We start from the raw sequence: 25386 nt of genomic DNA, 5'->3' as shown, positions 1-25386 counted from the left end.
GGCCGCTCCCACAGGCGAGGCGCTCTTACCGGAAGGGCAGGTACGAGGCGTTGGAGCCGGAGATGAGCGCTCTGTAGGCCTCCTCTGGGCTCTTCTTTAAGTAGATGACCTGAAATACACAGGAGGCATTAGCACATCTCACTCAGCCACTTCCTCACACTGGGACACTTAAAGGTCTGACGGCCGTCATTAAACCCCCCCCGACCCCGTCCCCGGACTCATCTTGTCCCCGGCACGTGCGGGTCGACCGAAATGCACACCTCATCCCCGCCTCACCAGCGGAAAAGTGCCTTCAGGAATTAGGCTAAAAGGTCACGTTCTGTTAATCTGGGCCGGGTTTGGGGCAGGAGCGGAGGTGAGCAGGGGTGTAATGTTGCAGTCACTCACACGCATGCACCCACCCACACACACACACAGTCTCAAACACACGCACACACACACTTTGTCTCAAACGTGCGCGTTTACACGCACGCACGCACGCTGACCAACATTCATAGTTTCTCTCACACACACACCGACACTCGCTCTCTTGCTCACACAAATGCATTAATGAGTAGACTCCTGGGTTTATGTCCTCCTGCTCTTCGGACAGAGGGGAGAGAGAGAGAGAGAATGTGCCATGGACATGAGATCGCCTGCCTCAGCACAAAGAGGCTATTCTAGGACGGCTTGGACTTGACACAGCACAATGGGGCTGGAAAAAAGGAAAGGTCACTCACACTCACACACTCACACACACACACACACACACACACTCTCGTCTGAACGTAGCTAGAGGTTCTGGGTTCACGCAGCTGCTGAGGTTTCCACCTGTAAACACTTTGCAGAAGACCTTCATGAATCCAGAAATAGCACAGAACACGCCTCCCCTGAGGACTGACATAAAGAGAGGTGCGGTTGGGTCATGTAATGTACGAACCTGAAGAACGGGAGCTCCAGGCCTCCTGGCATGCAAAGACTATACTAGTATCAGAACCATCACACGAAACATATCCCCGTTCCATTGCGTTTGAACTTTCCTCCCGTTTAAACGCACCAATACAGTATTAGAGCATCACATTCCACAACTTGAACTTCATCCAGGTGAAGTTCACTGCGGTCTGAACATCAATACGAGGAAGAGAAATCCTTTGTTCGCTACACAAATGTTAAAGTAATATCTCAGGAGATTAAACGCATTGCTGGAATTACCCGCAAGTATTGACATTAATGTAACGGATACTCAAGGGACTTGTAAATGAAAGAGTGAAGAAAGGATATAACGATAAACATCTTCAAGGCATATCCAGAGGCCATTTTGTTGTTTTAATAGGGTACACGACAACAACACATTCATCTTGGCACCGCATCTTATTAGCGACGGCAGCTTTGTTAAGCGGCTCCCAGTAGACGGTGTCAGCGTGCCGATAGGTCTCCTAACAGCGGGCCCACGAGCCGAGGCCAATCGCAGGAAGCGGTGCATGAAGATTGCTTCCTCTTGCCAGCAGACCGGAGCTTTGTTTTTCGTTGTCCCTCTCATGAAATATTCACCGGGCACACAATTAGACCCTGCTGAATTGCAGCGTATTGTTTTCTGCCGGCGGAGGGATACGCGGAGAATGATGCGCTTCCGTGGGTGCTGAGGCCCCTTGTCTCGCACGACGCCAAGAAAATGCAGGATCTGTTCAACCAAGCCGAAATAATCCCGCTTCTACGAAAGAGATGCAACGCATAGTCCCCTCCAAATGTATTGGAGCAGCAAGGCGAATTTGTTTTTGCAATACACAGAATTCAATTGGGGTTGTTATAAAAAGATGAACAGGAGACAAGAGTTTGGAATTTCAGCTTTTAATTTGGGGTATTTACACCTACATGTGCTAAACAACTTTGAACGTAGCACCTTGGGTATCGGATCACCCAATTTTTAGGTGAGGAAAAGTGTTGGAACAGAGAGCATTTAATAAAATGAAAGTAAATAACACTTAATATTCGGTAGCATATCCCTTGCTTGCAATAACTGCATCAAATCTGCGACTCATAGACATCACCAAACTGCTGCATTCTTCTTTTGTGATGCTTTTCCAGGCTTTTCACTGCTGCCTCTTTCAGTTGTTTGTTTTGGGGGGTTGTTCCTTTCAATCTCCTCTTCAAAAGGTGAAATGCATGCTCAATTGGGTCTGGTGATTGACTTGGCCAGTCAAAAACCTTCCACCTTTTCTCCCTAATGAAGTCCTTTGTTGTGTTGGCAGTGTGTTTTGGGTCTGTTGCTCAGTACACCAGTGGTTTCATTCTTTCAGAACATTCCAAGTTGTTGTACAAGCTATCCTCAATGCTTGTGCACGATTTCCCCTCTTTTTTATAATCTTCAAAATGGCTTGCTTTTCCCCCAAAGACAGCTCTCTGGTGTTTATGTTAGTTTCTCTTTTCTAACACAAAAGCAAAACCCAAGGCTAAAACCAAGAGTAGACATTCAGAACTATGTCACCTGTCAGTCACAAGTTCCAATACTTTCTCACCTAAGAATTGGGTGATCTGATACAAAAGGAGATATGTTCCAAGTTGTTAAATCTAGAAAAGCTGAAATTCGGATCCATCATCTCATGCACATTTTGATCTCAAACTCTAACAAGCGTAGGTGTTAATACCCGGAAATAAAAGCTGACATTCCAAACTCTTGTCTCCTGTTCATCTTTTTATATCAACCCCAAATGAATTTAGTGTACAGCAAAAACAAAGGAATTGACCGTGCCGTTCCAATACCTTTGGAGGGGACTATGTGTGCAGCGATACCAGGGTGCAGCGATCCCTGCTAATGCCTCTCCCCATCTGGATCTCTCCATTTCCCTCGGGGATACCACACTCACGCCGTCACCCAGTGCAAGGAACCTCGGCGTGGTGATGGACAGCAGACTGTCCCTTTCCGAGAACATTGCGGCGGTGACCCGGTCTTGCAGGTTCTTCCTATACAACATACGGAGAATCCGCCCCTTTCTCACCCCCTACTCGACCCAGCTCCTGGTCCAAGCGATGGTTCTGTCCCGCCTGGACTACTGCAATTCCCTCTTGGCTGGCCTCCCAGCGTCTGCCATCAGACCCCTCCAACTCATCCAGAATGCAGCAGCTCGTCTGGTCTTCAACCTTCCCAAATACTCACACGTCACCCCCCTGCTTACTTCCCTCCACTGGCTGCCTGTCATGGCTCGCATCAAATTCAAAACATTGGTGCTAGCCTTCCAAGCAGTTAAAGGGTCTTCCCCAGCTTATCTGCAAAAAATCATCAGACCCTACACCCCTGCCAGACCTCTTCGTTCAGCCTCCACAGGCCGCTTGGCACCTCCCCCTCTCAGAACCTCCACCTCACGCTCACGACTACTGTCTGTTCTGGCTCCACGGTGGTGGAACGAACTCCCCGTTGAGGTCAGAACTATAGAATCCCTCCCCACCTTCAAGCGCAAGCTGAAGACACACCTCTTCAAACAGCACCTCTCCCCATCCCTCCCTACCTCCCTGTGAACCTTAATTGTTGTCTCTGTGACTTGTGTATCAGTATTTTAGTTGGCTAGGTAAGCAGTGTTTGGATAGTTAACTTTGGTGACTTTTGCTCTGTTTGTTTGTTCAAAAAAAAAAAAAAAAAAAAAAAAAAAAAAAATTGGCCCTTGTCCTTATCTTTGTTGTACAGGTAGCAGTTGAAATTGTACTTACCTCTAGGGTCTTTCAGCGAACTTATCCCTGGTTATGGGTATGCACTTTGTTGTACGTCGCTCTGGATAAGAGCGTCTGCCAAATGCCAATAATGTAATGTAATGTAATGCATGGAATGGCTGCTCCACAACAAGCCCAGTGACCAGACTAAATCAATAGAGCCCCACTTAGAGGAGACAGGAGTAATGGACCAAGTTGCCCACCTCAGCAAATTCTCTCTTTATTAAACTGCAGCCCACCACCACCACCATCACCACCACCATTACCCCCACCTCCCCTCCCCAAGCCACAGAGAAGAAAAACAAGCTCCTCCATTTCAGGACATCGCGCCACAGAAAGAGCCACGCTGCCATTTGTCTGGTTTAATAAATGTGGATCGTTCAGCCCTATGGATTTATTGGTGATCCATTCTGCCAGGGAATGCACTCAACGGGCGAGGGGGAGGTAGGGGGAGGTCAGTCATATTTGCGGTTGATTAAACAGAGACAATGCCAGGAGAGCATGTTAGGTTTCCACTCCAATGACTTCCAAAGACCCCACCACTCATTTGGGTCGAAAAAAAAGTAACTGGGAAAAAGTGGCCCAGTTTCACATTTACTCTCTGAAACACCATGGGTTTGAGTGGGAGGCGAAGACGTGCTCACAAACCACAGAGGTTGGGAGGCGAAGACGTGCTCACAAACCACAGAGGTAGGGGGGGTATAAAGCAACCACATCACAGAGATAAGTGCAGAGTAAGCGCCACGGCATGCAAAGCCAGAACAGGCCAGACTTCCTCAATTACTCCAACCTCTCCAAACCATATACAACCCAACAGGACACACCCCTGGGCGGGGGTGATGGTGGGGGTGATGGTGCTATCACTGGGACAGGTCACTGATCTAGAGCAGACGCTCAGACCTATGGGGAGAGCCTCAGCTGCCACAGCAGGACATCAGATACAGCGGGGCGTAAGGAGCTTAAAACCAGGCACTGTCACGCGGTCACCAAATGTGCAAATGCACATGCAAACTAGCACAGGCCTGCCACATAGGGCTTCCCATTCATCTCAGACCAGATAACCACGCATGGCATTCAATCAGCCAGTCTGAGGGTGAGACTCCATGGGATGTGTAATATCAGCCAAAATTGCCTTTTCTATTGGTGCATATTACCCTATTACTTACATTATAGTACAATATGAATTATAGTATTCCCAAGAGGGGCACGACTGTAGTACCAGTGAACAAGGTGCTTCTGCAAATTCTTTGCTTCTGCAAATTCTTAGCTGCATACATTGACTGTATGTTAAAAAGAATGCAAGTTGTGTAAAGCTCTGAATAAGACATCTATTAATCAATCACTCCTTGTGATTGTCCTTCCACTTTGGCCCAACGACAGAATCTACTCCATCCTTCTCAGGGTGAAAAAGTCCATGCCCTTTCAATCCACAATTGAGAAAAATACTTTCTCCCAACACATAGATTATCGTATACTACTCAACACATACAGTACATTATTGTATGTACTACTACTCAAAACATACATTAGCATATCTAGAATGCAGAGGGTTGTCATTCATACCAGCATGGGGGCAGGGGTGCACTCACACACAACATTAGGGAGGGGAGACAAAGGGTCCTGAACTTTATACCTCTCCCCCACTAGACTAGCCTCCTCGGGGGGTAAACAGTGCAGTGAATGAACCATCGACCGACATTGTGACTGTGGCTATTTCACTAAAGTAATGCATTTCGGGAGGTCAGCGGAGACCTCTGTCCTTACAGTGCTGGTCACTGTGTTAAATGACTTTCCTGGTGGCCTGGCCTTTATCCCAATACACTGACCTGACCACCAAACAGCACACACTCCCAGGCAGCTTCCAGTTAACAGCAGTATCACCAAATGCTAGTATAATACAGACATTATCCTCAGAGTCAGTGCAACTCATACCTGCAACTGAAATGACCCTCTTTAGGGCAGCAAAGGCCTGAATGAATGGAATCGGCGCAACAAAAAACGCTGGCATTCAAACCCTCAAGGACAGGATCATTGTGGTGGCACAACAGTGGGAGCCATTAGTCACTTGTCAGTGCCTTCTCTCCAGTTCTCTGGGGCCCAGGAGGGGGGCGGCATATTGGCGCAAATTCGCATAATACTACACATCCACTTCCCAAGCTGTGCTCTAGGAAAAGAGTATGAAACTGAGATTTCCCTTGAGCAAACACTCCAGTTCTCAGCTTAATACGGAATGCGTAGTAGGTGTAAAGATTAATGCGGCTGCCTACATAATGCAATGCGGTTTTGTTAAAGGGACATTATGCCCATTTATAACTCATAAGTAATTTTCTGGAGCCTACCCCATTGTATTTGCATAGTGTGAATACTAGCATAACATCATATGTAAATTCATAAAACACAGCTTTATGCTTGAGAAAGGGAGATAGTGAGGAGAGGAAAGAGAGAGACCAAGAGAAATAGTGAATCTGAATATACTTACAGCATAGGCACCAATTAAAACAGCGGCATTTGCCCTCTTTCGTTGATCAAAGCTGGTGTAGTGAACAATCCTCTTTCGGGTCAGTGTAAAGGACTGCAGATATCAATAAAACATGAAACATGAATCAATACACAGCACATAAATGACAGTACAAACCACTCTCATCAAATTTCATCACATGAACATGTTTATATTACACATGGAATGAGTACAGCCGCCCTCATCATATTTCATCGCATAAACATGTTTATATTAGACATGAAATGACATTACAAACCGCCTCATCATATTTCATCACATAAACACATTTATACTAGACATGAAATGACAGTGCAAACCATCCTGTGGTTACATTTCATCACATAAACATGTTTCTATTAAGACACTTCCACACTTCCTTTGTTAGCTACTTGTTTCAGCTAGATCAGTTTCACCAAAAGGGAAAACTACTCTGCTATGCAGGAAAAGGACAGAAATCACATCGGCAATGGCATCAGCAGCAGCGGTTAATGTTCCATGACATATGGGGTGTGGTTTTGAATCATGGGTAGGCAGGATCACAACAGCGCCGGGTTTAACTCCGGGAGACGGGATAAACGGCGTGCCGATGCCAGCAGCTCGTTGTCCTGGCGAATTTGCGGGTTTAAACGCGCATCTGGCTCGCTTGCGGCTTGCGGCTTGCAGCTTGCGTAAACGGCCAGATGCTGCAGCCTTCACCTGCTGCCGCGGCTCCTCTCCAGGGCCTGCAGCTGTGCGCCGGGCTGTGGGAGCAGCCGCGACAGGGCCAAGCAGGCTCGGCATCCGGGGGGGTTCGCCCGGTGCACAGGCATGCTGATGCAGTGTCGCACGCCAAAGAGCTGCCTTTTAAAAAAATCAAAACCCTACGCAAACACCTGGAGACTTTCAGCCTTCTCTTGTTGTGGTCTATGTGGCGTGTACCGCCATGCTATGAATCCACGGTGGAGGAAACGCACTCCAACAGGTGATCAGAGAACAAGATTCGTGTACAAGCAGATTCCTGTGGATTCACTGGCATGTCCCTGACAAGACAAAGACAGAGCAGATCCATGAACCATAACCTTCCCAGCCCTCAGGCAAGGACTTTTTGTGACCTCCCAAATTTAAACGCGCTATGCCAATTAGCAGCCATTAATAAATAAGGTTGTCATTCTTTCGGTTTTAAGTTGCTTTTGTGAGCTCTTAAAATGACCCAGGAAGAAGACCCAGAGCTTTGGAAGCCAGCAGGCCTTCCCCATATGAACCGCAGTTGTGTGAAGAGCAAAAAGCCTCCATAGGCAACTGGTACATATATGTGGGGTTGAGGAAATGGGTTTTATGGTTGAGCATTGCAGTCATTGTCTCATACCTGCTGAAGACGTACAGCACACTGGTCATGTGATAAAGACTGCAGTCTACTGAGACAAAAGAAGCCTGTGGAATGGGTTTGTTAGAGGGAGCACTGCTGAAACTGGATGTAAACACGTAAATGAAAACAGGTGAATCTCTAAGACACGCACAACCCCTTGTAGCCAAGTTGCATTGGATGATTTTCTTGAAGGGATTGGCAATTTTTTAAATAATATATTTTCATTCTGGGCTAGCAAACACAATATAAATACGTTTATGTGGTGGTTTATGGGGAAATCCAATTTAATGAGGACAGATGGCTTAATTTGTTCTGCACTGGATGAATGAGTGCAGCGTGGGCTCCTTCTGACACTTAGGGGTGAATATTACATTAAAAAGGGGTCAAACAGGATCTCAGGTTAACTTGGACCTCAGTGGGGCTGTAGTGTACACATGCAGGTGGAGTAAATGTATGAAAGGGAGGATGGGCTGCAAAAACAAAAGGGCAGTTTGCCAAACAAAACAAACGTCAGCAGTGCATGGTTACAGAATGTGCTTTAGTCCAAGCTTGAAAAGCACCAGCTTGGGTTTGCATGAGCCTCACTCGGCAAGTAAGGACTTAGTTTCACAAGACAAATCAATAAAACAATCGCCTGCCATCATGTAAGACTAATGCCTGTTCAATCATGCTGTAATCTGTCATTAGTGTTGCATCTGGTTCTCCTGCTGCCTCCTTGTCTTTGTACAAAATAAAGCGCGGCATGCAAACCCCCAAGCAGCGAGGTTTAAAGGAATGCCGCCGCCACGGCAACGCACAGTACACAAGAGGGACATGGAGGGGCGGGCCGGCAGGAGGTGGGTGGGGCGTGGCGACGGCAATAAAACGTCATGCTGTCTCGAGTCTTTACCTTCAACAATCGCAAACATGAACACATCACAGAACTACATCTCGTCTGCTTCAAATGACATAGGACAAAACACAACACAGAACAAGACTTATTAATTAAAAGTTAACGTTTCGTTTCTTTTTGGGGATGTTCATAGAAGGAAGAGGGAAAGTCACAGGAAGTTCTAATTTTGTCATTGTGAGCCTTGGTCCAGGAGCACCTCTGGGCATTATGGGATTTTGTCTGACCTCTCGTTTAACTAGGTTAATTGAAAACTGTGGAAAAAAATTAACCATTTCCGATGAGCATTCAGGACGGTTTTCTACTCATTTTACCATGCATGACCAAAGCAGGAATTTATCATTTTTAGAAAACCATCGGACTCTAATTACTACATTCATAAAAAAATTCTGAGTTGGCCTTTCATTTTCGCCAATGAGAACCCAGTAGTTTATTTTCGAGACTGAGGAGTGCAGGCAAATGTGAAGTTCAATCTAATAATAAGCCAGGATTCATTAAATGCCCAGTTACCTGAGGGAGTATAGCAAAGTTGGACAAAATCCACCACAGTGAGGGGGACTCAAGGACCAGGCTAACCAGCTACAACACTCAGTCATTTGAGTGACAGGCAGAGCTCAGTGAAGTATGTTGTTGCCTCCTGCATAGCCAATCCTGTCGTTCTATCAGGACAAAAGCCATGTGGGATGAAGCGGTTCCACGTTGTTTTTCCACCATTTCATTGTGCTCCTTAAAGCCACCTTCAGCTTTAGATTCCTCTGATCCTCGCCCATCACAGCTGCCATGACCCCATTCATGCTTGGACACTGATCTAAGCTCTTCCAGCAACAATCTTTTATAATCCTCCAAAACCCCCTCTTTCTCCTTCTACTTCTCAAACTCCCGACATTGTTAGGCAGAAAACACAGTCATCATCCAGAGACAAATCACATTTCCTCAGGTCAGGTCATGACAAATGTAACAGGTACACTGCATTAAGCAGAATACACGCTACACTGTGAACAGGCTATGGTCTGTATTCACACGTGGGTGGAAAGGTGAGGTATGAGGAGGAGGGGATTCGTCTTCCCCTCTGTGTCATACTTTCCATCAGACGAGCCGAGATTACGTTTCACAGCATTGAGGAGTTAGTGGTGTCAGGAAGGCCCTGAATGCTAGCTGACAGTTTAATGGCTACTTATTTCCCTCCGATTGCTGACCGTGAATTTCAACTTGAGCCGAAGTGTCGCTGTGATCTTTGCATCCCACCCACACGCGTGTACCCGTGACTGCACTAAGCCCCATTCATGTCTCAACCTTCTGTTCTTTAAGCCACCAAACAGACGGCACTGCATTCACCCTGCAAAGACTCCACAGAAAGAAAACACCTGGAACAGACAAACTTCTCTCCCCAACCCAATAAATTAATATTTTATTATTTCTCTATCTGCCTCCTTCATACCTAATTATTGAACATCATACAACTAAAGCAATTGCAATTGGGGAACATTCTCTAACATCAACTCCGCCCTTATAATATGGCTAAGCACAGTCCAGAACGTCTGCCCATCATCCAAACTGCTGAGCAATGGGAGCTTAGGTAATGTCTGCACTGGCATCTCAGATGGCCCCCTCAATGCGTATGAAGCTTAGACACAGGTGAGTCACAGTGAGAGGCTAAAAAGAGAAAGGAGATTACAGTACGGTGGCATCGACCTTCTGAAAGCCATGCTGCCAGTATTCTTACTTAGATGATTATGGCACTGTCTTCCCTTCATTGAAACCCAGCATTTGACAGGACCATATAAACATTCTATTTTTAACCCATTGTTTCAACGAGAGATAAAGTATCGAAGTACCTCAGTTTCAACGGATTGTGAGATATTAGAATGTATTGATACATTTCAAATTTAATATTTTTTTATTTTTTAACAATACAATTTCAAGCTTTAACTTCTACTTTGGGGTCATATTATAAAAATAAAAAGTTAATAGTTTCATGATTAGCAGAAAATATGTCGCTTGTGGCAAAAAATGGAAACATTGGAAAGCGGATAGAAATGTAATAGCCTCCATATCGTACTGACATTCATATACCGTCAACGCTGTTTGTGACTTTCCTTTTCAAGGAACTATGTAGGCTAAAGAAATTCAATCACAGTCTTTGCTACTGCAAATGAGGAGGTGTCAAACCAAATTCCACAAGTGGTTTCCGATCGTTGTTGGTGCATAGTAAACATTCCTTCAAAGGGAGGCTAGCTTTCTAATGAAACTGGTATGTTAACGTACTTACCTTGAGCTTTTTGTTGAGTTTACAGCAGTATCTGTACAGCATCGCCAAGTTTAGGGGGCCGAAATCGGCGTAAAAACTAAAAACAAATCGAGATATTGGAAATAAATAACACATTTCAAACTAACCATTATCATGAAACCGAGAAATGCAAAACAAAATGTAGGGGATTTCGTTATACAAACATTATTTAACCCCCCTATGCCAGTTTTATGGTTTTTGGGGATTTTATCACAATTCAACAAAGCCTAAAGCGTATCAGAGAGCGTCAAATGAGTGCCAGTTGCCTCATGAAAAAGTCCGGGAAATACACTAAGTGATGTGAACAATGCCTTTATAAAACGGAGTTGAAAATATCAATTAAAACTGTTACATAACTTCTGTGAATGCTCGGGTTCAGCAGCGCTAGCCTACTTGTTGCGGCCGCTGTCCATTCGAGTGTTAACAAATGCAGTGTGATGTGGAGGGGAAAGGAAGGTGGAAGGGAAACGAACAAAACTTACTTCTCATACACAAATTCGTCATCCGTGCAGAAATAGTGCGTGTTTGCAGTGCTTTTTGGTTTGCTTCTTAATGTTGCAAAATAAAGTCGGTCTAGGAAAAAGGGGAAGACAATAAATTAGCACGGATACTATCCAATATGTGTCGAATATCGACGTTAAGTCGGGCAATGTACAGGAATTCCCCACACTATGAAAATGTATTTAGTCAACATACCTGAATTAAAAGACACACCAAATGGAACGTTACAAATGCAACATAACGTTAGACATTATACCTGCACTGCTAAACAACACTTGGTTGAGGCATTGAAACGAATGCCATCAAGCGAGCCACTTCCCGCCGAGGTTTAATTCCAAAGGAAAAATGGACGTTAAGTGTATAAATTGTGACCGCAAATACACGTCGTGCAATGGGATCATAACCCGATGTTGGCAAGCAGGAAAGTAAGATTAAAACTGCATTTGTACCATTGCACCAAAGCTGAACATTTTACATTTTATTTCAAGCTGGCCACATAAAAGGATTAGTCTAACGTTACCGTTATGTGAATTCGCATGGTGTACATTGTAATGTTTGTTAACCAAGTCTACCAGAACTGAAACACAGAATCAAAGGTACAAAAAGTCCGAATAGATAATAAGCCAAGTAAGTTAACGTTAGACTACCTACATTGCAATTACAAGACACCAACCTAGCGAACTTAGTATCAAAGTTAACTAGTTAGCCAACATAACGTTAGCTAATACATTGGATTGGCAACGTTAGGCTATGAGATAACGACACTAGGGATGCATTAGCTACAATTTGTGAATAAATAATTGCAAATGTAACAAACCAAGTTAGCAACGTTACGGAGCCTAACGTTAGTGATATTTAACATTTATTTTAATTATATTCTTTGTATAGTCCAGCTAACTTGGCTAACATTATATGCATCCAGTCAGTTGCAGCATCAATTATTTAAACACAAACAATGCATTATCAGTGGTTGAACTGTTATGTTAGCCTTGAAAAACCAGCTTATACCCTCACAAGAGAAGTGGCAATCCATAGTTAGTTTCTGAACTGCTCCTCCTAACAACGGAAACAATGACCGATGTCGGGTGAACGACCACAGGAGTAGAGCTATTTGGTACAGGATGGTTAGCTAGTTTTCAGCCAGTATCGCCAAGGCTACGGACTACTACTGGGTGTAATGTTTGTGTTAAGCGTAACATAGGATTACTTTCTTACCTTTAATAAACTCGGATGCTCCTATTAGTTCATTGTCGTCTGCCATTTTAAATAAACTCGAAAGGATCGCCGAATGTTTAAGGCTGTCTAGAGTCATGGACAAAAATCAGAAGTTGCACAATTCAAAAAATAAAACTACAACCAGCAGTCTAGAAAATCCCGGAGTCTTAGAAAGTGTCCAAAATACTCTATTAAATAATCAGACAGAACTTCTAGTCAGTCGCTACCACTTGCCAATTATGCTTCTTCAGAAATTGTAGCTATGTCGATACCAACAGTAGTATCTGATGACTAGCTGGCTAGCTAGTAGCTACGCAACGCAGCTATGCTAGCTTATGAGCTCCGCTGCCTGGTAAAAGAATCAATGAGACGTCATTTGAGAATTCCGAAACAACTTCCATGTCCTGAGAAAAAGTGAAGAACTGTGATAAATGGAACTCCCTTTTCCCTCTTTCGATCAACGGTCGTACAGGCGTGTGTGGTAATATATCTCTGTTTGCGAGAGGTTAAAATGCGGGGTTGGTCTTTTTCCCTCACTTCTTTCCGATCCAAGTACTAAAATCTGTTCCCCTCCATGGCTGCAGACACACGCACTAGGCTCCAAGGAACATCTTAAAGGGACATCACATGGTAACCAAGCGCCCAATCACCAGACAACTTTGCGTTGCTAAGGTCTGGTATCCCTCGGCCAATCAGGAAAAGAGGCGCTGCTGGTGAAGTAAACATTGGAGGGAATTATATGATATTGTAGGGTTGGCTATGGCAATTCAGAATCCAAAAGCATCTCCAGAACCGTTGGCATTAATGTTTCAGTCATCGACTATTTGCAGATATAATTTGTAAAGAAAACATTGTCAAAGTAATTAACCGCGATGATAGCCTAATCATTACACATGGGAACATAATAAATCACTAATATCCCCTGGTTAATTCATTTGCTTTGCTGGTTAGCAAGACATTCTGATTAATAATTAATCCCATCAAATACAGTAGATGAAATGTATTGAAATCATAATTTTCTTATTATACTTTCTTGGAACAAACTGTAGCCTATGCACTCCGGGCTACCAAACTGCACGTGGAAGTTGCTGTAAGAATAATATATCATATGCAATTGCCTCTTTCATAGCAAATTCCAAAATGATGTGCAAAAAAGGCCAGTACAAGAGCATCAACAGGCCTAACACGCAGACCAACAGATACATTGGAAATATGGGTTGTGCTCAAAAAATTAAGAAGGAAATATAAATTCTAAATAGATTCCTGGATCCCATGTCAGGCCAGGCTGCATTGTTTATTTATTTATCACACACGCTTAAGGAGTAAGAGTGAGTCAGCTACACCAGGGGTCCTTTTTTCACTTCCACTCGTTGTTCTGGGATTTATTTTGGGCTTGTGTTTCCCGGCCATATGAGTGCAAAAGATGTATGGAGGTCAAACAATGAGTGACAAAATGGTATCAGTGGGAGAGATGCTGTGTTAGCTGTGATCACAGCTCTGGGCTGCGTCATACTATCAGAGACACTGGTAATGCTGACATCACTGATCTCTGGCTGGTATTTGGTGATATCAGTTTCATATACACTCAGTGGGAACTTTATTAGGTATTTATTATTTATTGTTATTTTTTAGACTTATTAAGTCTTCTGCTGATGTAGCCTCACTGGATGTTTTTTTTGTTTTTCGCACCATTCTCTGCAAACTCTAGAGACTGTTGTGTGTGAAAATCCCAGGAGATCAGCAGTTTCTGAGATACTCAAACCTCCCTGTCTGGCACCAACAATCATTCTAGGGTCAAAGTCACTTAGAACACATTTCTTCCCCATTCTGACATTTGGTCTGAAAAACAGCTGAACCTCTTGACTATGCATGCTTTTATGCCACATGATTGGCTGATTAGATATAGGCATTAAAAGCTGATGTACAGGTCTACCTAATAAAGTGATCACTGAGCGTTTATGAATCATATTAAAGCTAGCTGATCAGAGCCAGCAGCAGCAAGAAACTAAGATTCTCACCTTATTTCAGTTCGCCTTAGAACAGATCAGAAGGCTACTGTTTTGGTATTTTTCATTGCATCACAGAAAAGGCCTTAATGATTGTCTTAACCTGCTCCTTTGTTTCTTTGCTAACAGAAATGAGCTGCATCTAAGCCAGGTGTCATATATTATTAGAGCTTAATTTGATTTATGTGGTGTATACAGGCTGATGTTCACATTGACCTCCTGAATGGTACACAATGGTTTATTGCTGTTCTATAATTACTTCCCAGTAGTTTCCTTTCACTTTTAGTGCAATGCAGAGAGGCAAATACTATTGAAGTCTCTGTAATGGCTCCACTGGGAGGACTGAATCCACAGCCTTTCACGGTCAAGACAGACACTAAACACAAGGCCTTTGTTTGATAACAGTGAATAAAGGAAAGACATGGTGCAACCGGGTAGGAAGTGTTCCATTTAAACAGTGTCCATGAATGAGATCGCAGCTCATCTACTTTCATCTACTCTTATCCCTTTTCTTCAGTTAGAAAGATGACAAGTGACTCAATCTTACCTGCTATGAGGGAGATCCAGACCCTCTGGATGTTGGGTGGATAGCTCCATTCAGTGTGCTCCTGGTCCTTCCAGGGTGGGATGTCTGACATGCCTTCATGGGGGTGCAGCTGGGAGGGGAGGTTTGGGAGACCCAGGACTTCAGAGGGGGGCTCTGTTGAAGGTTGAAGGCTTCCACTTCCAGCAGGGGTCTACTGTGCAAAACAGACTGAAGGAGACCTGCAGAGCTGCTTCTGAGGACTGAATGTACCTGTGGAAGGGATTCAGAGGTGTCTCCTGACAGGGGAACACAGAACCGAGGAAGATTGGCTCAGGTGACAGACTCGGGTTACTGAAAAGGGACTGGTCCTCCTCCGGGTATTCGGTTACTCCCCAGATCAGGTGTGAATTTCAGGCTTCCTTGAGTTACCACTCCGATTTATCAGCCTGCCAAGGTTGCTTCCTTTTTCTGGAAATGGATCTCAATCACAGAAATGATGCAGTTTTCACCAACTTGTTACAGGTTGTGTCATTTCACATATCTGTCTGTGGCTGTGGATATAGTCTCTCGTATACTCCATTTTCACTGATAGGTGTCGTGGGCAGATAGGTCTCCCTTGCAGAGATTATCTGATATGCTGAGATACTGACATCATGGAAAAGCAAGGGTACAACCTAATCCTGCAAATCCCTGGGGTTTCCTGCCAAGAGCAGATTTAAATATTCTCTTGGAGCAATAAGAAACGAAGGGAGCTCCAAAGTGTTTGTTTTGCTGAAGTACACATACACAATACTGTACAAATAGTAAAGCTAATGCTGTTTGTCTTTTTTGATAACATTGTAAGGAACAGCATACAACCTTGGAAAGCATAAAATAAAGCTAAAAACTGGAAGAAAATAAATCAGAGTTGTTTTATTTTGTTCATGTCTCCGAATAGTGAAGTTTCCTATTTGCTATGCACCACCAATGTAAGTTGATGCAATGTCCACAACTTCCATTGTGCATTGTGATTTGAAGAGGGGCAGTGAATGGTGGGCCGGCCTGTGCCTCTGCGTGTCAGTGTGCTGCTTGCAGCTTAGGGCTCCCACAGGAAGCAAATCTCTGGACTTCAGCTTTGTTGACAAAAGCTACTTATGCAACTTTTGGCAGCACAGCAAGCAGGAAGGGTTGAGTAAGGTGACTAAGAACAGAATGAAAGACAGTTTATTCTTAGTGCATGCCACATACTGTATGTCAGTATTTATATATAGTACACAGGCTCCTCCTCTGGTGTACTTAGTCCCTTTGACACAATGACCACTTTTGAGAGCCTGCACTTGAGCAGTCTGTAAATTAAGGAATTGAGGGAATAACATGAAAACTAATGGCCAAGGGGAAACATCCTTATGTCTTCTGCCTTTAGTGGATCTCCGGGGTCAGACAGGCAATAACACCATGAAGACGCAGTGCCATAGACATTTTAAGTCTTACTTTTACCTAGCTGCTAGCACTTGATACATTTCTATTTTTTAGGAGAGTGAGCTGTCTGCCCTTAAGACATCATTCTTATTTCATACTCCAGATATGAAGAATTTGCTGAATAATTGTGCATCCTCCAAAATAAGAATTTTGGGAGGGGGAAAAACAGCTATAGAGGAAAAAAACAGGAGTCATGTTAACTGCAAACCAGCACCTTTCTGTGTTTTCATCGTTGTGTTTGCTTTCTTGTATTATGTTTGCAGAATCACCCGTGTCCACACACCAGTTTATTTTTTAAGGTAAGCAATCAGTCATTTGCACAATGCCAAGGCAACACTATGTTTTAGGAGGCAAAAAGGTCACCAGCACCAGAATGAAGAGGAACTGGTTGTGTTGTAAGAGCCTAATACAGTGTCTGACCTCCCAAACAGATCAGGGTTGTTGATTGTGTGCACAACGTGTGCTCGTTTGTGTGTGTGTGCGTGTGTGTGTGTGGAGGGGGGCGGGAGAACTCTGAGGCCACCTGCTGTGGATAAGTGGTGGGGATAACAGAGAATGATTGGTAGATGAGGACATAACTGATACTGCTGTGTATGTTACATAACAGCCTCTCCAGCAAAAACACAGACAGGTGTCTAGCCTCTTCAAGAGGAAGACTGAATGTACACCGTACTGCTGTTGTTCAGCTTTTATAATCAGGAATTACATACATGTGCACTTTGAGCAGAGGCCATGTGCTTGGAGAGTAATGGACACAAAGGAATTAAGAATATAATCTTACAGTACATATATTCTAAATGACAAATTATCTTTGCTTCTATATACTGGATTGAAAATGTGTTTTTGTTTCCAAGTTGATTTTCTGTAATTACAATGTTGTTGTTTTTACGACTATTGCTCAAACATGTTTTCTTACTGAATACACTTGAGCAGCAGCAGATGTGCATGACAGACTGCTCTGAATGACAGGATATTGAAAAGAACAGGGTGGTCACACCCACTTCCCAGCACAGATTACTCAATGGCTCTTGAACAATATCAATTTGCCCCCTCCCCTCAAGACTGGATCCCCCTCCAACCCCACCCCCACCAAGCCAGTCCCTGGGCTCTTCCTACATAATCCATTCATGGCCACTGAGGCAGCCCCGGCACTTCTTTTTGTTCCCAGCATCTGCTGAAGTAACGGGACAATAGGGGAAGAGGAACCCAGCACAACATGCAGGGCTGTCTTCAGAAGGGCATTGTTACTTCTCCTGCATCCGCCATGGAGAAGTTGCACATTTTCAAAGTGTAATCGCCTGGTTTCTTGTGTAATGACCTTCCTTTCATTTTAAGTAATTTAGTACAACTCGGATCAAACCAAATAATTGGCACAAAAGGAGCTTGCCAATATCCTTCCCGCATTGGTTTCCGAACTACAGTACAATGCCATTTCTACCACTGCTGAACTTTATTTAATACATCAAAAACACATTAATTTCGACTGCTCTCATCTATCTGGAAAAGAGATCGCACTGATAGTACTTTGATCTCAGCACTTTGCATTCCAACAAGAGGTGGTTTGCCTTTTCAAAACTCCTATGTTGCCAAGTCAATATCTAACCCATATATCATTTAAATGAGCAAGCAGAGAGAACAAAAAAAAATAATAAAATTAAAAACAATTTCATGCCTGAAATTAATTGACCCAAATTTCTAAGAGGACTTCCAAATGAAATTAGCCAATCCCTCTACAGCAGCATTTTCTGCAACAAACCTTACTTTGAACACAAAATTGATGATCTGGAGAGATGTCAATGCTACACTAGATGAACGTCTAAAAACCCATTTTAAACTCATGAATGGAGAAAATGGCCACAATTTCCTTGAAGAGTCCAAATCAAATTGATTTCCTTTGAACTAGAAATATGCGTAGCCATATGAATCACGGCAGCCATGATGATGCCTGACCCGTTATAGGGGGTCCTGTGAAATTAACAAAGCGGGGCCCCAGCTGACTGAGAGAAGACCAGCTGGGTATGCTGTAAAGAAGCTGTGGAAACGTGCACATTATAGTTAGGTGCTGTGACTGAACAAACATTAAGGCAAAATTCAAAGAATAGTTTTATTACAGCATAAGGCAATACCCTGAGTAACACAAGCTAAGAGGGTAATAGTAATTAATGCAAGGGGCTGGGAATTTGGATGACTGGTCTTCAAGGCATCTGTTCAGAGAATATGGGGGGTGGGGGGGTGGGGGGGGGAGCCTGGAAATCATGCATCTGGATGTCCTTCTTCTCTCCCATCACTCACATCAGGACAGCACTGGGACATCACAGTAGTGTTTCTGCTACAGTCCTATGACCAGAGGAAGACAAGCAGCTTGGTGCAACAGTGGGGGCGAGGCCAACGGGCAGGGGGTAAGGGTGGGGGAAGGAACTAGAAGTTGGAGTTGGTGACCCCAGCTCCCTGGCACTCGATGATGTAGGTGTCGCTGGTGGAGTGCTCATCCTCTGCCTTTGTCACTGCAAACTTGGCCTGCGGGACGAGAAAGCTCAATGAAGCACATTCAATTGCAAAGAAGACCTTATTAGGCACTTTCAACAACAGATTTCACGTGCTGATGTGAGCACATTATCCACCTTCACTTCAAATGATCAACACTTTACTCAACGTATTAATCTATTAACCTGTCTAACAACTATAAAGGCTATACTATAAAGCAGACACAAATCGTAATTCAGAAGTTACATCAGCATGTCCGACATGCGATGATGTAGGATATGAACTTGCTGGTGGCATATTCCTTAGGTGTGTTGGTGTCGGGGCAGAACCCACCTTAGTAAGCTGTTCTGCCACGTGGATGGCAGTCTGTGTGTGCAGCGTGATCGGCCCGGTGCGGATTCTGGAAGTGCCCTGTGCCAGGGCCATAAATAGGATGAGCTGCCAAAGGAAAGGAAATCAGAATCAGCAGGCGTTTACCAGAGTGTGTGTATGTGTGCGCGTGCTTGTCCGCCCCTTACCTGGTCCTGTAGGAACTCGTCCACACAGCCGTTGTGTCTGATGTTCCTCAGTAGCATCTCCGCTGCCTCCATGCCCACTTTGTCAGCATACACACCTGAGCCAGGCATAACAGAGCTTTAGCAGTCAGGCAACACACACACTCACCATTTCTGCTGACCTTGTGTTACACAGGACAGCAGGTTCACATCCAAATCATTCATAGGGCCACCACAAACTGTGCCGCCCAAAATCTTCATCACGACTGCATATCCAAGAATTAACAAGAGCATGCAATTTTCCAAATTAAAACATTAAGCAAGCAGCCAAATTATCCTTTACAATTGTGTCATCAACTATAAACCCTATAAACGGTTAGAAAAGAGGACCAACAGAAACCCCTTCAAATTAACACAAGTGTCCACATATACAGTCTTGCCAGTCAGTTACCAAGCCTGCCTCCACCAAATTAGACCTTAAATCACCTCCATAGAAGTGCAAGGTAAGAGGAATACACACAGCAGGTACTTTGCGTTTCCTGTCATGCAGTGCCCTCTAGTGGCTTGACGAAACATCAGACACAGGAGTAATGGCACTGCTCTGTATCCTTCCCAACAACAGGATTAGCATGTAGACTTCACCCAGAAGGGGAGTCACAACTCAGGACCACAACAACCTGGCCTTCACGCATTCAGACTCACCTTTCTTGCCCAAGGCAGAGCCAGCAAATATACACCCCGTGGAAGACTCTGCAATGATACTGAAAAGAGAAGAGAAAGAACAAAGGTGCCATCATTTACAAAGCAATTAAGGGGAAGGGGAAAGGGGTGGAAGGAGAGAGAGAGAGAGAGAGAGAGAGAGAGAGAGAGAGAGAGAGAGAGAGAGAGAGAGAGAGAGAGAGAGAGAGAGAGAGAGAGAGAGAGAGAGAGAGAGAGAGAGAGAGAGAGAGAGAGAGAGAGAGAGAGAGAGAGAGAGAGAGAGAGAGAGAGAGAGAGAGAGAGAATACTATAGCCACTTCCTCTTGAGCTGAGGGCAGACCACATCAAAAGAAGAAAAATAATAAAAAATAAAAATAGTAAAGGAAAAACATTACAAAAGGATTCCACGCTTAGCCAGAGTTAAAGGGTACAGAAATCATAGCCACTGTGTGGGTAGCACAGGGATGAGGCTCCATTTTGAGGCTTATTTAGCTCCCTTGTGTTTAATACTGACATCACACATCAGTGGGAAGAAATCTCAGAACAAGGGCAGTTAACCCCAAGAGCACTGCAGATGGCAGGACCTGCAGGCCAGAGTAACTCACTCAGGGCCTCTGAAGTTTTATGAGGAGGGTACATACACGCCTGCCATAGTACTGCAGCAACATAGAGACACTGTCACATACTCTGGGCTCAGCAGAAGTAGTTTAAGCACTAAACATACCAAATTCACCCAGTCTTTCAGGATCACTTTAACCAGCCACCAATCCATTTCATTTGGCATCCCTTTCACAGGTTTCATGTGGTTAAAATGAGACCGCGAAAGACATGCAGAAAGAGGGAAGGTTGTGGAGAGGTAACTGGTTTGGGAGTGCAAGCTTACATGATGCCGTTGCCATTCCCACAGGCCTTGTCCTTCTCCTGTAGAGCCTGGATGTTGACGTACAAGTCCTTGATTTCCTTCCTGATAGTCCTCACGGCTGCCGTTGACATGTCCTTGGCAAGCTTAAAGGGCCAGAGAGACACATCCATGGCAACCAGCTCTCTGCCCACCTACAGCCCCATTTGCTAGTATGTCAGTCCAAATAATTGAATGACATAATCAGGCCTTACATTTATGCCATATGACATTTTAGCAACATTTCTTGATACGAGCACGAATGACAGCACCAGTCCATTCTTGAGTCGCAATATGAAACAATTTACTGTGATGTCATCTAATCCACGACTCAGCGTTTGTGTACACAGCCAATGAAGCTCATTTAGCCAGTGTAATTTCTGGAAGCATACACAGCAGCCCTCCAGGACCCAAACAGTCCAGCCCTGCAGTAAGTGCTGGTTTATTCATCAGGGATTTGGAAGGGATTTGCTTGACAGTATGCTTGACTACTCAGACGGGTCGGGCTACCTTGAAGGGCAGAACGCCGGCCACGAAGGCCCTGCCGTAGATCTTGGTGATGTTGCCCCTATCCGTCATAGTGATGGGGCTCAGCTCCTTCACCGGGCTGGTCTTAACCACCACCTCACCTCCACCCTTGGGATAGTACCCTCTGTTCAAGAGGTAAAGAAAAATAAAATTTAATTCAATTGTATTTGTATGGTACTTTTTACAGAAGCTAGGATATATTGTGCTGGCCCCCAAATCACCTGCCCTTACCTCATTTTCAGATCACAGTCAAAATGCACCCCAAATTTCTCCATGATTGGCTTGAGCACCTAAAAGACATTTTCTACCATGAGACAAAACTTTTAAAAAAATGCTTATTAGCTAAATGATTGTATGGTGGAACATTGAGTAGGCATGAAAGCCATAACTGTGACTGCATTCTGAAGGGCACAGGATTTTCACACATCATTAGATAAATACGCAGTACGAGAATGCCAGAAAAAATGGCTTTCCAGCCTCTCCTGATCTCTGTAGATCTATCGTCATAACCTCCATAGCATCCAGTTACGTTAGCATGTTCCAACCCCGATACCTTGATGGTGTAGTCAATCTGGGGAGCCATGTCTGCATTGGTGCCGCCCTTCAGACAGAGCTCAGATGGCCCATCAGCAAACAGCGCACAGGGGAGAGACACCTGCAGCAGCAGGCCCACACTCCTGGAACAAGGACAAACGGGGTTCACATACTGTACAGCACACAGACGGCTGCTGTACTGCGCCCTAAAATAGACACCGCAAGCTTCCCACAGGAGTCTGCAGAGTCTCCAATACCCACAGCTTTTCATACAAGCTAGTTTTGTAATACACATATACCACACTGCAGAAGCTGGTGGAAAAAAAGCTGATGCATCTGGACTAAACCATGGTCTGAATCATCGATTGCGTTCAATTGTTAAAGGTATCTAAAATTACTGCTGAATCATTATGCCAATAAAGGTATAAAGTCACAAATTTAGGCCAGTCTAGATTTTCACAATGTACACTGGTAAGCCTGCCTTTTGACAAAACAACCCCAGGCAGGAATAAAAAGTGCAGTACAAGCCAGCTCAGGCTAATAAGGTATTACACAAAAGCCTTGTCAGCACTGCAGTCACAAGAGTTGGAAGTCTTGGATTGGGCCTTACCCTGCAGTCTGGGTGTCTGCAATGCGATTCCCACCCTTAATTTTGCCAGGGGTCAGTGTGATTTCGGTAGATCCAACCATGGCCCCCACCAGACTGCCCCCAGTCATGTCCCGCACCAGCTCCAACCCTGACAGATGCTGAGGTCTGAAGAGATGAAAGGGGAAGTTTAAAATAAAAAGGAAGAAAGTGAAGGCTCACCCGCTCATTCTAAACTCAAATGTAAATGGTTCAATTAACACATTAAAAATATATCTGTGCAAAGATTAAACGGCGCAGGCGAGATAACGCCGAAATATACATTTTCACTGAAGTTTTGTTTACATCTCGTTGGGTGAACAGAAAGCACGCTTGTTGACAAAAAGTTTGACAGAATGCTAACAATTCGAACGCAAATGCGTCCTCAGATGAAATTACTTGAAAGACAAATAATCCCAAATATGCCAACACACACGCACAAACCTTGTTAGGGAACTTTCTTTTTAAAGTAAATTATTTAAGGAACACGGTACCAAACTAGCCATGTGCTTGCGTTAGCTAGCTTGCTAACTAACAAAGGATCACATGATCACAGAAAATGTACAAAGACTGAGTTCTGCATGAACAAACGTTACAAAATAAACGAAAAAGTATAAATACTGAAGCATGCGTTTGTCTTGACAAAGTGTTGCAGAGCGTCGGCGTTGATTTGCAGTGGACTATGAAGCAGCCAGCTCGCAATACAAAAATAACTCGCTTCAAATCAACTTTGCTTTGTTTCTCATTCACTCAAGCAGTCTGGTCAAGCGTCTAGCCTATCATCCACGTCTAAACTACCGGCTTCCATGTAGGCGCTAGCTAGAGGACCAGCGGAGTGAGAGGAATATTGAATCAAAATACATTTTAAAATACACATGTTTATTACCTTAATCCTGGCGTACTTCTACCTGCTCGGATTTTGTTTATTCTGATAGAGGCGCCATGGATGCAACTCAATGCAGCAGACACTCTCAATATCTGACCCCCCTAATAAAAGTAAAACAAAGTCAAAAACGTAAATGGTCTACTGTAATAACGAGTACAATTAGCAATGAATACTTCTGATAATCCACATTTTTTAGCTAGCTCAAAATAATTAATAGCTATGCAAATGGTTAGCTAGATACTCACCCCCTCCATTACGCTTCCGTCAATTTCGAACGATGTTGCAGCCATTTTTAAGAAGGAAATTATTGTAGCTCGTTTAATTCTGAAACGAGTTCACAATCATAAGAATCGTAGAACACGTTTTTCTACCAGCAGTATAACGCCAATATTATAAGTTGACCACTCAACACAACCTCCGAGTAGCGTTAGCGAGCTAACGTTAATGTTTCAGTTGGATATTCACCGGCGACTGAGAACAAACGATACAGGGCCAAACGCAAACTTCGCACCAGTCACTGGCACTGCAGTCAATTTAAATAATGTCAAATCCCACTTCGCTGAAAACCGCTCTTTTCACAACTACTTTTGAAAGTTACTAATAAATATTTCGGATACTTCGTCGTTCAGTTCACCAGTTCAGACTAAAATGAATTTATAGCCACTAGCAGTTGGTCAGTGGACTGCGTCTGTACATGCGCAGACATGCGCAACAGCACATCACTGTTTGAGCGCATTGTGTGAGAAAGTTAGAAGAAAGGACTTCCATTCATCTCAAAAGCTCGCCAGACGCCTGACCCTGTGCCGACAATAAAGGAACAGCCAGTGAATCTATAACTATTCTGCCAGATTGTCACATAGGATTGTGCCAGTTAGAGGGATATCTTAGCTAATTACTATTTATTTGAAACCTATTCTGCCTTAAGGATTGTGGTAAATTATCAGCTAAAATGTTTCAATTATTTTTTCAAATGGTTATTGGCTTTCACTTAAGCTTTTCTTTTTATTTATTTTTTAAGTTGGCGGTATGCGCCAATATAAGGCCTGTATAGCCTTAGGAGTAACGTTAACTTTGTGGTTTTGAGTATTTGTTCTCTGGTCTTAACCTACACTCTTTTGTTTTATTTACCAAAATACACAGTGAATGTTTTCCTATAGTGTATACGTAGAGGGTCTATAATTACAGGTTCTAAGTATACAATTGTAAAATGTTATGTGTGTTTTGTGCTTAATGTGTACCATTACAGCATGGGTCTTCACAGCCAATTATGTTTGAGTAAACACTGCTTCAAACCAGAGATTAGATGTTTTACTTAATTTTTATATATGACATGTTCTAACTTTGTTTGAGTGGGCTTTACCATTCACATCACATCTATTGCGATCGATTAAACACATTTGCACCCCTTTTACGGGCCAAATTATAAAGGCCTTGGTGGGCCATCCTTGTCGACAGTAATCCATTATTGTCTTTAGAAATATGTTAAGAATTTTACATTTGTATTATACCAAGTAGTTTGTCTGTCATCAAAGTAAAAATATATATAAATGCATTGATATAAATGTATAATTTGTAATCGTAAATCGTAGCTTTAAATTGGGTGAACTTAGTCTATGACCCATAGACATCATACAGCGCTGAGTGTCTTCTCTGGTGATGCTCTGCCAGGCCTGCACTGCTGATCAGCTCCTGTTTGTTTAGTGGGTTAGTTTTCTCTTCAGCACATGAAGCACATTCTCAATCAGGTTCAGTTCAGGCGAATGACTTGGCTGGCCAATAATTTTCCATTATTTTGGCTTTGAAATACTGCTTTAGCAATATGTTTGGGGT

The 25386-nt window shown here is 43.7% G+C and overlaps 2 protein-coding genes across 5 annotated transcripts in view; both read right to left on the bottom strand.

Moving 5' to 3' along the window:
• The window catches only part of cdc14ab (cell division cycle 14Ab), a 48083-nt gene extending 35077 nt beyond the window's left edge, over positions 1–13006 (bottom strand). For all 4 annotated transcript variants that reach the window (XM_061238491.1, XM_061238495.1, XM_061238492.1 and 1 more), the window contains exons 1-5: positions 12419–13006; positions 11185–11275; positions 10685–10760; positions 6161–6253; positions 30–109 (exon numbers count right to left, since the gene is read on the bottom strand). In XM_061238491.1, coding sequence (XP_061094475.1) covers positions 30–109; positions 6161–6253; positions 10685–10760; positions 11185–11275; positions 12419–12515 — 437 coding nt within the window. In that variant the 5' untranslated portion in view covers positions 12516–13006. The remainder of the gene's footprint in view (positions 1–29; positions 110–6160; positions 6254–10684; positions 10761–11184; positions 11276–12418) is intronic.
• Positions 13007–18498: 5492 nt separating this feature from the next.
• Positions 18499–24264, bottom strand: rtca (RNA 3'-terminal phosphate cyclase). The gene is made up of 11 exons (XM_061239526.1): positions 23802–24264; positions 23557–23657; positions 22656–22799; positions 22065–22188; positions 21743–21801; positions 21494–21635; positions 20969–21090; positions 20089–20147; positions 19411–19505; positions 19226–19330; positions 18499–18925 (listed from the first exon to the last, which is right to left on the bottom strand). Exons 1-11 carry the CDS (start codon positions 23844–23846, stop codon positions 18827–18829), a joined length of 1095 nt encoding a protein of 364 aa, XP_061095510.1. The 5' UTR covers positions 23847–24264; the 3' UTR covers positions 18499–18826.
• Positions 24265–25386: the final 1122 nt, after the last annotated feature.

This window comes from Conger conger, chromosome 4 (assembly GCF_963514075.1).
Source record: "Conger conger chromosome 4, fConCon1.1, whole genome shotgun sequence".
Classification (NCBI taxonomy): domain Eukaryota; kingdom Metazoa; phylum Chordata; class Actinopteri; order Anguilliformes; family Congridae; genus Conger; species Conger conger.
This window is presented reverse-complemented; position numbering and strand designations above follow the sequence as displayed.